We start from the raw sequence: 13,106 nt of genomic DNA, 5'->3' as shown, positions 1-13,106 counted from the left end.
GGATTGCCACTTGTGATCTTCCCAGTCGGCATCCAGCAAAGTCAGTGGGGAAGCCTGATTCGCTTAACGACATGTGATTCGCTTAACGACTGTGTCAATCGTCTATGGATGTTCTCAGCCATCCAGGTCGTGCTTGTCCCAGAGGAGCTTTTTTAGGAGGCAACTGGACTTCTTGTTTTTCTTTGAAGACGTTTCCCTTCTCATCCCAGAAGCTTCTTTAGCTCTGACTGGATGGTGGGGAATGGAAAGATTTATACTCCTTGCAGAGAGCTGGCCATTTGCATTCTTTTAGAGAGTCCTTGAGACCATTTGAAAAAGTCTCTTCCTTCTTCTTCCTCTTTCTTTCCCTTTCCCTTATCCTTCACCTCCTCTTCCTTTTTTTCTCCTCCTCTCTTTCTTTTTTCCTTTCTTCTTTCTCTTTCTTTCTTTCTTTCTCTCTCTCTGTGTTTCTTTTTCTCTCTTATCCTTCTCCTTCTTTCCTTCCCATTTTCCTTCTCCTCTTCCATCCTTTCCCCAAAGGTGCTTTTTAGGAGGCAACTAGACTTCTTGTTTTTCTTTGAAGACATTTCCCTTCTCATCCCAGAAGCTTCTTCAGCTCTGACTGGATGGCGGGGAATGGAAAGATTTATACTCCTTGCAGAGAGCTGGTCATTTGCCTCCTTTTAGAGTCCTTGAGACCATTTGAAAAGGAGTCTTCCTTCTTCTTCCTCTTTCCCTTATCCTTCACCTCCTCCTTTTTCTTTCCTCTTCCTCCTCTTCTTTGTTTCTTTCTCTGTCTCTCTCTTTCTCTCTTGTCCTTCTCCTCCTTTCCCTCCCATCTTCCTTCTCCTCTTCCTCTTCCATCCTTTCCCCAAAGGTGACTTTTCAGGAGGCAACCGGACTTTCTTGTTTTCCCTTTGAAGACATTTCACTTCTCATCCAAGAAGCTTCTTCGGCTCTGACTGGCTGGTGGGGAAATGGGAGGATTTATACTCCTTGCAGAGAGCCGGGCCTTTGCCTCCTTTTGGAGAACCACTGAGGCCGTTTGGAGGTTTGTCTGTGTCCTGAGTAGTGCAAATGGGCGTGGAGCCTACTTGGAACTTCTTGGAGTGGACTCTTCTAGTAACTACAACACAGTCCTTTCCGCAGTTCCAAGGAGGCTACACACCCATTTGCACCACTCAGGTGACCCCAAGGACACAGGTAAACCTCCAAGCAGCCTCAACGACTCTCTAAAAGAATGCAAATGACCAGCTGTCTGCAAGGAGTATAAATACTTCCATTCCCCACCATCCAGTCAGAACTGAATAGAACATTCAAAAGATTTTTAAGAGAAAGATAAAGTTTTCTCCGCAATTGTTTTTATTGGGTATTGTTGTAGATTGTGATGTTAAAGAAACTAACTTGATGCTGAACATGATAACAGCAGCACAGTTACTGGTGGGACAATATTGGAAGAAGGATAGTTTGCCCACTATAGAAGAATGGGTGTTTAAAGTTTCGAATCTTGCAGAAATGTCTAAGATTTCTGCTTATTTGAAAGATCATTCACAGGAAAGATATATTTCAGTTTGGAGGAGATGGATAAATTATATTCAGAACAAATATGGGACTAAAAAGTTCCATGTAGCTTATGAGTAGATTTTAGTGGGATATTGTTATTGGTACTTTGTAGGTAGTTATGTTAAAGGGGAGTTAAAGCACATTATGAATTTGGTTAATTGTATATTATGCATAATTTTTATTTAGAATATGATTATTGTAACTATAATCCTGTATTTAGCTCTGGGAAGTGGGGGGGGGAAGTGGGGGGGTTTGGGGTGGGAGGGATTTGGGGATATATTGTAAAATTTTGTTTTTGTAAAACTCTTTAATAAAAAAAAAAGAACTGAAGAAGCTTCTGGGATGAGAAGCGAAATGTCTTCAAAGGAGAAACAAGGAAGTCCGGTTGCTTCCTGAAAAAGCTCCTTTGGGACAACCGCATCAATGCATCTTTATCCTAATACAGATGCTACAGGTGTCTTGAGGATAGAACGGAAATAAAGTAGCCACGTATGGGTGGCCCCTGACTTACGACAAGAAACGGAGCCCAAAATTTCCATCGCTAAGCAAGACAGTTGAGTTGTGCCACGTTTTGTGACCATTTTTGCCACTTCGGTTGTTAAATGAATCACGCAGTCACTAAGCAAATCTGGCTTCCCCCACTGACTTTGCTCCTCTTGAAGCCAGCTGGGAAAGTGGCGAATGGGGAACACGGGATCCCAAGATGTTGCAACCCTCGTGAATACGAGTCAGTGGCCAAGCGCCCGAATTCTGATCACGTGACCAGGGGGACGCCGCAACGGTTGCGGAACGGGTCGCGGTACTTTTTTTACTGCTCTTCTCACTTCGAACAGTCACTAAATGAACGGTTGTAAACCGAGGACTACCTGGGCCTGCTTATATTTACAAAATTATGTGCCCTTTAAAAAAAATTTCCCTGCTTTCAATGCATATTTTTCTTAGAAGTAGAAATGCTACAATTGTCCCCGGGATGACATAGCAATAGAATAGAATAGAATAGAAAATATAGAATAGAATAGAATAGAATAGAATAGAATAGAATAGAATAGAATAGAATAGAATAGAATAATGAATAGAATAGAACAGAATATAGAATAAAATAGAGAGTGGAGTAGAATAGAATAGAACAGAATAGAATAGAATAAGAAATAGAATAGAATAGAATAAGAAATAGAATAGAATAGAATAGAATAGAATAGAATAAGAAATAGAATAGAATAGAATAGAATAGAATAGAATAGAATAGAATAGAATAAGAAATAGAATAGAATAGAATAGAATAGAATAGAATAAGAAATAGAATAGAATAGAATAGAATAAGAAATAGAATAGAATAGAATAGAATAGAATAAGAAATAGAATAGAATAGAATAAGAAATAGAATAGAATAGAATAAGAAATAGAATAGAATAGAATAGAATAGAAAATATAGAACAGAATAGAATAGAATAGAAAATATAGAATAGAATAGAATAGAATAATGAATAGAATAATGAATAGAATAGAACAGAATATAGAATAAAATAGAGAATGGAGTAGAATAGAATAGAACAGAATAGAATAGAATAAGAAATAGAATAGAATAGAATAGAATAGAATAGAATAGAATAGAATAGAATAAGAAATAGAATAGAATAGAATAGAATAGAATAAGAAATAGAATAGAATAGAATAGAATAGAATAAGAAATAGAATAGAATAGAATAAGAAATAGAATAGAATAGAATAGAATAAGAAATAGAATAGAATAGAATAGAATAAGAAATAGAATAGAATAGAATAGAATAAGAAATAGAATAGAATAGAATAGAATAAGAAATAGAATAGAATAGAATAAGAAATAGAATAGAATAGAATAGAATAAGAAATAGAATAGTATAGAATAGAAAATATAGAACAGAATGGAATAGAATAGAATAGAAAATATAGAACAGAATAGAATAGAATAGAATAAGAAATAGAATAGAATAGGAAATATAGAACAGAATAGAATAGAATAGAATAGGAAATATAGAACAGAACAGAATAGAATAGAATAGAATAGAATAGAATAGAATAAGAAATAGAATAGAATAGGAAATATAGAACAGAATAGAATAGAATAGAATAGAATAGAATAGAAAATATAGAACAGAATAGAACAGAATAAAATAGAATAGAATAAGAAATAGAATAGAATAGGAAACATAGAATAGAATAGAATAGAATAGAATAGAATAGAATAGAATAGAATAGAATAGAATAGAATAGAATAGAATAGAATAGAATAGAATAGAATAGAATAAGAAATAGAATAGAATAGAATAGGAAATATAGAACAGAATAGAATAGAATAGAATAGCCGAGCGCAGAAATTCCAGCCCGGCCTGAAGCAATTTCCCAGGTTTGGGGCAATGCCCCCCCAAACCTCACCTCACCCTGCAGTCATAAGTCTGCCATGCCACCCCAGCCAGTATCCACGGGAGGGGGGGGGGCAGCAGCGGCTGTGCTGGACCCAGCGGGCACCTCGCAAACCGCGTGGCAGCTCGCAGGGGCTTCCCTGCAAAGGGCGCGGGGGTGCAAGGCGAGTGGTACCCCTTTCCCGGGAGGCTTTGGGGATCCGGGCCAGAGATGCTGCCGCCCCCTCCCCCTGCACTGCCATGGCTCCAGCTCCACTTCCGGGCCTCTTCGCTTCGCCCCCTCCAGGAGAACAGAGGGGGACCCCCGCAGACCTCGCACACACACCCCGAAAGGAGAAAGAGAGAGAGAGACGCCGGGAGCCGCCCGCAGCGCCGCAGCCAGACAGGTGGGTCAGGGCGGTCCTTTTGTAACCTGGCGCCCGCGGGCGGCACCGCCTGCCACAGCCCCTTCCCACGCGGCCGGCAGGCCGGGGCGGGCGGTGCCCGGCGTGGGGAGGAGGGGGAAGGCTCCCTCTCGCGGGAACGGGCGGGAGGGTGGCGCCCGCGGCGACTCCAAGTCCCATGGTTCCCCGCTGAAGCGGGAGAGCCCCCTGCGCTGCTCCGGGGGCTGCGGCGCGCGTGGAAGGAGACGGGGCGACCCGTCCACGCGCGCCCCCCCCACACACACACACTGTGCACCGCGGCGGGGGCGCCTCCTCCACCTTCCTCCTCCTCCTCCTCCTCCCTCTCTTTCCTCCTCCTCCTCCTCCTCCTCCTTCTTCACTGCCGGCTTGCGAGCAGCTCCGGGGCTGGCGGCGGCTGTGGCTCGGCTCGGCCCCGCGGCGCCCATGCGGCTGCAGCCCCGGCCGGCCCTTCGCCCCGGTGCCGGGAGGATGCTGGCCGCCTCTCCCCGTGGCAAGAAGGGCGCCGAGAGCCGCTACCCGTTGCACGCCCTGGTTTGGCACGACCGGCCCGCCGAGCTCGACAGAGCGCTGAGCAGCGGCCAGCAGGTGGGTCCGGGGTCCGGGCCGGGGAGGGGAGGGGGTCTGCGTTGGAAGACCCCGGCCTCCGCACTCCCAAGACCCTGAGGCGGGGCCGAGGCGGGGCTGCGGAGGCATCTGGAGGGGGAGGCATCTGGAGGGCGAGGCTGGGCGACCCCCACCACCACCTAAGGCGGAGGCGCCTCTTCCCTCCCCCCTCCCCCGTTCAGCCGGAGAAGGCGGGTTCTGGGGCATCTGCAGAGGGCCTTTTGTTCAGCAGCCCCCGCATCTTTAATGGGGGGGGGTGCGGAGGACGGGAGGGGGCCAGCCTCACCCTTTCCCGGTTGCCCTCCAGCATCTCTGCCCCCCCAGCCTCCAACATCCCTTGGCAGCCCCTCCCTCGCCTTCTCGTTTTCGCGGTGCTGCCTCTGTCCACGGTGCCTTCCTTGTCAAGGCTGCCCTCCCCTCCCCTTCTCTTCCCTTCCCTCCTGACTGCTCTGTTCCCCCCCCCCCCCCAAGAAAACCACAGGCCACATGGCGGCTGCCTGTCTTTTAAGTGGCCAGAGCGGCAGCTGGAACTCCAGGTGTGGCCCCAGGCGTGGGGGTGGGGGGGGGGAAGGGATTTAAGAAGGCTGACCACCCCTCTTGGAACGTGGGGAAGGGGATCTGGGAGGGGGGGAAAGGGGGAAAGGGGGGAAGGAAAGCCCTCTGGAGCATCCAGAAAGATCTGCCTTGAATGGTCCAGTTCAGGGGTAGGCAACCTCGGCTCTTTTATGACTCATGGACTTCAACTCCCAGAATTCCTGAGCCAGCATGGGGGAACTATGGCTTCCTTCATGACTGGTGGACTTCAACTCCCAGAATTCCTCAGCCAGCATGGGGGAACTATGGCTTCCTTCATGACTTGTGGACTTCAACTCCCAGAATTCCTGATCCAGCATAGCCAGCATAGCTGGCTCAGGAATTCTGGGAGTTGAAGTCCATGAGTCATAAAAGAGCCGAGGTTGCCTACCCCTGGTCCAGTTGGTCACTTTCTTTCTGCTTCAGGTCAAGGGTCCAAACCGGTGTGGGTTTTTTTTTTTTGGTGTGTGGGGGTGTATCTGGTTGCTGCCCCTGTTTTGGGCATCAAAGACCCCTGTGCCATGAGCAGTCTACCTCTTGACCCAATAGCTGTTGGGTTGATCCCTGGAGGTTTGTCTGAAATGGTAGAGGGTCTGCTGCTTCAGCAGGAGGCTGGACTAGAAGACCTCCAAGGTCCCTTCCAAAATTCTGCGATGCTTTAAGAGTGTCCTGCTTGAGTAGGGGGCTCGACTAGAAGACCTCCAAGGTCCCTTCCAGCTGTATTCTGATTGATTGATTGATTGATTGATTGATTATAAGCCTTCAGACACACACACACACACACACACACACACACACACACACAAAGACAGAGGTAAGGTTCTCTGTCACTTCTATCAGCAAAATTCTGGATTTAGCTTCACTGGTGGACCTAACCAAACCATTTTAGAGGTAGTCCTCATCTTACAACAGTTCATTTAGTGACCATTCGAAGTTACGACAACAGTAAAAAAAAGTGACCGAGGATCGTTTTTCACACTTACAACGATTGCAGCATCCCCATCGTCATCTGATTCAGACGCTTGGCAACTGACTCACATTTATGACATCCTTGCAGCGTCCCCGGGGTAGGGTGGGTGGGTGGGTCCCATGATCCCCTTTTGCGACCTTCTGACAAGCAAAGTCAAAGCAGGAAGCCAGATTCACTTAACAGCTGTGTTACTAACTTTAACAGCTGTGGTGATTCACTTAATGTCTGTGGCAAGAAAGGTCGTAAAATGGGGCAAAACTCAACTGTCTCACTTAGGAATAGAGAGTTTGGCCTCCTTTGTGATCATAAGTCGAGGACTACCTGTGTTTGGTAAAACTTTATATGATTTATTTGTTTATGATACATTTATGGACCGGGGGTTGGACTAGATGACCTACAAGGTCCCTTCCAACTCTGTTATTCTATTCTAATTCTAATTCTAATTCTAATTCTAATTCTAATTTTAATTCTATTCTAATTTTTATTCTATTCTATTCTATTCTATTCTATTCTATTCTATTCTATTCTATTCTCATTTTTATTCTACTATTCTGTTCTGTTCTATCCTGTAATTCAATTCTATTCTATTCTATTCTATTCCATATTTTATTTCTATGATGCCCATCTTGCCTAAAACTTTAATCTTGCTAGAGAATTGGGAAGAACGGTTGGCTGTAGACATCCAAGCAAAGGCCAGGCCAGCCAGCATTGGGCTGACTCGGTTGTCTAAAGATCGACCCTCCATGTTTAACAGCAGTTTACCTGCGAGGAATGGAAGCTGGGAAGCCGCAAGCAGGCTATAAGCTCAGAATGGGGAAACAAGTCACATTTCAGCCGTGATGGATTTGCCCATCGTTGGCTTCATGCCTCGGGTGTAACTTCATGACCGTTTGGAAATCATGGCTTATTTGCAAGCCATGTTTCAGCAAACCACGATGTGGCATCACAGGTGAGCCCAGTAAGAGCCAAATCGTTAGATCTTTGGAGTATCATTTGTGGAGCTCATCCATGCAAACCCACCCTTGAATTTATACGATCCCGGTAGTGTTGACGACCAGTTTAGCAGCTGTTCAAAGTTACAACGGTGCTAAAAAGGGACTTGCGACCGGTCCTCTCACTTACGACCGTTGCGGCATCCCCATGGTTACGTGAACGCAGCAACCGTCACGTATTTGTGATGTTTGCAGTATCCCGGCGATCATGTGATCACCCATTTGTGACCTTCCCAGATGGCCAGATTTGCTTAATGACCGTGTGATTCGCTTAACAACCGCAGGGGATTCACTTCCTAATCAGGGCAAAAAAAGGTCCTAAAATTGTGCAGGAAATAGAAATTCCCTGGCCCATTATAGTCGGAAGTCTAAGGATTACCTCTGCGTGAATCGCCAAATGCAGGTGTTAGATCAAGAGGACTAGCAGCAGCGTTATTCCTTGTTGACTGGAGCTGAGTTCCAGTCCTGGTAGCCGCCCCTATGACCTGCAGAGAGGCTGGGGCAGACTTCCCATAAGACAATTAACACAATCGTTGTTTTCCTGGGCTCCTGTCGCTGCTGGGAGGGGGAAACAGATTACCCAGCAATGCAGGCTTCCTGGTTGATCCCTTGGGATCCCTTTTCCCAAAATGCCAGATTCAGGGCTTGGGGTCACCCGGGGAACGAAACCCCAGCCCTGTTGTTTGCAAGATGCCTGCCCGCTTCCTGCTCCTGTGTGTGTGTTTCCTTTATCCGTGTTGTATGAGGATACGCCACGCCCGCTTCGGCTTGGCTGGGCTGTTGTGGGTCAACACGGAAGATCCTGGGGTCACACGGGTCATATTTGCCATGGGGGGAAGTCCAGGCCGTCTTGGTTGGTGGGGTGGTGGGGTGGGTGGAGAGGCACCCCTCTTTGTTGGCGTTCTGGGAGAAAGTCACAATCACGACAAGGTGCCTGAAATGCAGAAATGGCGTCAAGAGCGTTGTGAGGCTGTGTGGAGCTGTTTTGTCACAATGATGTTAAAAAGGGCAGCAAGCACTACCACAACAAATGTTGAAAAAGAAGGGAGGGTTGAAGGTGTTGGCTGTAAATATTTAGAGTCTGACTGCCCTTTCTCTTTCTTTCTTTCTTTCTTTCTTTCTTTCTTTCTTTCTTTCTTTCTTTCTTTCTTTCTTTCTTTCTTTCTTTCTTTCTTTCTTTCTTCCTCCTTTCTTTTTCCCCCTTCTCCATCTCTCCCTTCCCCCTCTCTTCCACCCATCCTTCCCCACTTCTCTTTTCCTTCCTTCCTTCCTTCCTTCCTTCCTTCCTTCCTTCCTTCCTTCTTTTATCCCCTTCCCCCTCCCTTCCCCCTCCCTTCCCCCACCCTTTCCTACTTCCCTTTTCTTTCCTTCCTTCCTTCCTTCCTTTCCCCTACCTTCTACCCATCCTTCCCCACTTCCCTTTTCCTTCCTTCCTTCCTTCCTTCCTTCCTTCCTTCCTTCTTTTATCCCCTTCACCCTCCCTTCTCCTTCCCTTCCCCCACCCTTTCCTACTTCCCTTTTCCTTCCTTCCTTCCTTCCTTCCTTCTTTTATCCCCTTCCCCCTCCCTTCTCCTTCCCTTCCCCCACCCTTTCCTACTTCCCTTTTCTTTCCTTCCTTCCTTCCTTCCTTTCCCCTACCTTCTACCCATCCTTCCCCACTTCCCTTTTCCTTCCTTCCTTCCTTCTTTTATCCCCTTCCCCCTCCCTTCTCCCTCCCTTCCACCATCCTTCCCTACTTCCCTTTTCCTTCCTTCCTTCCCCATCCATTCTCCACTTCCCTTTTCCTTCCTTCCTTCCTTCCTTCCTTCCTTCCTCCCTTCCACCACTCTTCCCCACTTCCCTTTTGCTTCCTTCCTTCCTTCGTGCCTTCCTTCGCAGACCCATGTTTCTGAGGGATATTTTTGTAGGCAATTGTATTTTGGGTTCACGTTCTCAGAATTGTGCAATCAGGAGGAGCTACATGGGACCTGGAGTCTAACAATGACCACTGCCAGATTACCAGGACATCTTGCTTTGATCATCCAATATGGAGATCTTGGCTAACCTCAAAAGACCTTTGGACCGTTTTTTTTTAATGCTTGGTGGTTGGGAGACCACTAAGAGATCCCAGGTGCGTGATCTAGACTGGGAAATCAAGGAACCAGAATTCAATTCTGTATTGCTGTTATGAAAATATCACAACTGGAGTCCCTGGAGCTAAGCTAAGCTAACCTTTAAACTGTTTTTGGAGAAAAATGTAAAGCATATCCCACTAGAAATTTCTAGGGTGTTCCAGTCTGGCAGAACCATAATTCAGTGTTTCTCAAACTTGCCCACCTTAAAATCTGTGGACTCCAATACCCAGAATTCTGAAGGCAGCGTGGGGAATTCTGTCACCGCAAAGACACGTGTCTGCTGACTTTATTGGGGGTGTGGGTGGGAAGGTTTTCCTTCTTACTGATTTTTAGCATCAGGTACCCCCAGCTTGGTGAGAAAACATTAACCTAGAATGGCCCTAATAATCCCCAAATTGGGGACATGACTCCATGTATGCATTTTGCAAATTGCATACCGTAATTGGTTCCTTATCGTGGCTGGCTGGGGAATTCTGGGCGCTGAAGTCCCAACTTAAGTCCTATCTTCTTCAGCCCTTGTTCTGGCTTGATCTGAGGCGTGCGTTTCGCAAACCCCTCAATGGTGGTTTATGCTGCAGATCACAAAGCAAAGAGGAACTGATTGCAGATTTGACCGTGGCAACTAGATTACCGATGGCCAAATAGTGGAGACGGAATTGGGTTATTCAAAGAAATGAGGGGTATAATGAAATGCGGAATAGGGCAATAAGTGGTAAATTAGCAGCAGAAATTAAATTCAAAAAAGGGATGGCTAAAGTAAATAATTGTAATGAAATATGGGAGGATTTTATAAAAAAAAACAGGGTTGGTGGAAGGCAAAGGGAATCAACCTAGGAATACATGCTGTTTTGGAGGGGATAAGGGCACAACTGAAATATATTGTATATTGGTAGTAGTAGTAGTAATAGTAGTAATAAAATAATAATAATAATAATAATAATAATAATAATAATAATAATAATAATAATAATAATAATAATAATAATATAATTGGAAGGGACCTTGGAGGTCATCTAGTCCAACCCCCTGCTCAGGCAGGAAACCCTATATCATTTCAGACAAGTGGCTGTCCAGTCTCTTCTTAAAACCCTCCAGTGTTGGAGCATTCACCCCTTCTGGAGGCAGGTTGTTAATAATAATAATAATAGAGTTGGAAGGGACCTTGGAGGTCATCTAGTCCAACCCCCTGCTCAGGCAGGAAACCCTATACCATTTCAGACAAATGGCTGTCCAGTCTCTTCTTAAAAACTTCCAGTGTTGGAGCATTCACCCCTTCTGGAGGCAGGTTGTTAATAATAATAATAATAGAGTTGGTAGGGACCTTGGAGGTCATCTAGTCCAACCCCCTGCTCAGGCAGGAAACCCTATACCATTTCAGACAAATGGCTGTCCAGTCTCTTCTTAAAACCCTCCAGTGTTGGAGCATTCACCCCTTCTGGAGGCAGGTTGTTAATAATAATAATAATAGAGTTGGAAGGGACCTTGGAGGTCATCTAGTCCAACCCCCTGCTCAGGCAGGAAACCCTATACCATTTCAGACAAATGGCTGTCCAGTCTCTTCTTAAAAACTTCCAGTGTTGGAGCATTCACCCCTTCTGGAGGCAGGTTGTTAATAATAATAATAATAATAGAGTTGGAAGGGACCTTGGAGGTCATCTAGTCCAACCCCCTGCTCAGGCAGGAAATCCTATACCATTTCAGGCAAATGGCTGTCCAGTCTCTTCTTAAAAACTTCCAGTGTTGGAGCATTCACCACTTCTGGAGGCAAGGAGTTCCACTGGTTAATTGCTCTCACCGTCAGGAACTTTCTCCTTAATTCCAGGTTGCTTCTCTCCTTGACGAGTTTCCACCTGCCTTCAGGTGCTCTGCAGAATAGCTTGACTCCCTCTTCTTTGGGGCAGCCCCTGAGATACTGGAACACTGCTGTCATGTGCCCCCTCGTCCTTCTCTTCCTTAAAGTAGACATACCCAATTCCAGCAGCCGTTAGATTTTAGCCTCCAGTCTAGTTGCTATATGAGAAGAAATATAGGTAATAAAAATGGTCTCCAGGGTGGTGGGTGCACTGTAATATTTGTATTTTTTTATATTGTTTTTTTATTTAGACTTATATGTATTATGTTTGTGTTATTTGCATTTGAGTAAAATTAAATTAAAAAAAAGAGACGGTGCTATCGTATTTAGGAGCCTTTTACTCAAACCTGACTGTACTGCAAGGCCTTCCAATTATTCTGTGCAACCCCTCTTCCCTCCGAGAAGGATTATTTCATGGATGACCACTTTGGACAGCCCATCAATGTACCCCTTTTAATGAATTGAAAGAATAATTGAATATTAATCGTAATTAATTGTTTTAGCATGTTTATTCAAGTGGTCCTCCGCGTATGGGCTCAAAATTTCGGTCGCTAAGCGAGACGATTGCTAAAGTGAATTTTTGGCTGTATTTTGCCACCTTTCTGGCCACAGTTGTTAAGTGAAGCGCTGCAGCGGTTGTGAAATGAATTTGGCTTCCCCGTTTTTCTTTGCTTGTCAGAAGGTCGCGAAAATTTGATCATCTGACCCCGGGACACAGGGACCGTCATAAATACGAGCCAGTAGCCAAGCAACTAAATTTTGATCAGGTGACCCTGGGAATGCTGCAGAGGTCATAAGTGTGAAAAATGGTCATAAGTCCCTTTTTTCACGGCCATCGTAACTTCGAACAGTTACTAAACAAATGTGTCCCACAGATATGTGACTCTAGGTGATGTACAACATGACGGCAGTTAAGAACTCCATAGCAGTCTGAAAACAGTCAAAAAACCTAAACAAACAGACTAATGTAAACAGATTAAATAAACAATCAAACTGAAGGAATTGGGGAGAAACAGTCACGTAATCTCATCCAGCTACTTTGCAGATTCTCCCTGGAATAAACGAGCCTGGTGAATAGAATTAAGACTAAGACTAAGACTAAGAATAGAATAATGAATAGAATAGAATAGAATAGAATAGAATAGAATAGAATAGAATAGAATAGAATAATGAAAAGAATAATGAAAAGAATAATGAATAGAATAGAATATAGAATAAAATTAGAATAGCATAGAAAATGGAATGGAATAGGTGAATAGAATAAAATAATGAATAGAATAGAATAGAATAATGAATAGAATAGAACAGAATATAGAATAAAATAGAGAATGGAATAGAATAGAATAGTGAATAGAATAGAATAGAATAGAATAGAATAGAATAGAATAGAATAGAATAATGAATAGAATAGAATATAGAATAAAATTAGAATAGAAAATGGAATAGAATAGAATAGATTACAATAATGAATAGAATAGAATAGAATATAGAATAAAATTAGAATAAAATAGAGAAAGGAATGGAATAGAATAGAATTGTGAATAGAATAGAATGGAATAATGAATAGAATAGAATAGAATATAGAATAAAATTAGAATAGAATAGAAAATGGAATAGAATAGAATAATAGAATAGAATAGAATAAAATAGAATAGAA

General features: G+C 44.2%; 1 protein-coding gene and 1 long non-coding RNA gene across 2 annotated transcripts in view; one reads left to right on the top strand and one right to left on the bottom strand.

Moving 5' to 3' along the window:
• Window positions 1-391: 391 nt before the first annotated feature.
• LOC310632899 overlaps window positions 392-13,106 on the bottom strand; it is a 339,863-nt gene continuing 327,148 nt past the window's right edge. The window contains exon 2 of the long non-coding RNA XR_014490940.1: window positions 392-601. This is a non-coding gene — a long non-coding RNA (uncharacterized lncRNA). The remainder of the gene's footprint in view (window positions 602-13,106) is intronic.
• Window positions 4,750-13,106, top strand: part of ANKRD13B (ankyrin repeat domain 13B) — a 31,036-nt gene continuing 22,679 nt past the window's right edge. Inside the window, exon 1 of the mRNA XM_083379725.1 lies at window positions 4,750-4,930. Coding sequence (XP_083235851.1) covers window positions 4,769-4,930 — 162 coding nt within the window. The 5' untranslated portion in view covers window positions 4,750-4,768. The remainder of the gene's footprint in view (window positions 4,931-13,106) is intronic.

Source organism: Vipera ursinii, assembly GCF_947247035.1.
Source record: "Vipera ursinii genome assembly, chromosome: 1".
NCBI lineage: Eukaryota > Metazoa > Chordata > Lepidosauria > Squamata > Viperidae > Vipera > Vipera ursinii.
This window is presented reverse-complemented; position numbering and strand designations above follow the sequence as displayed.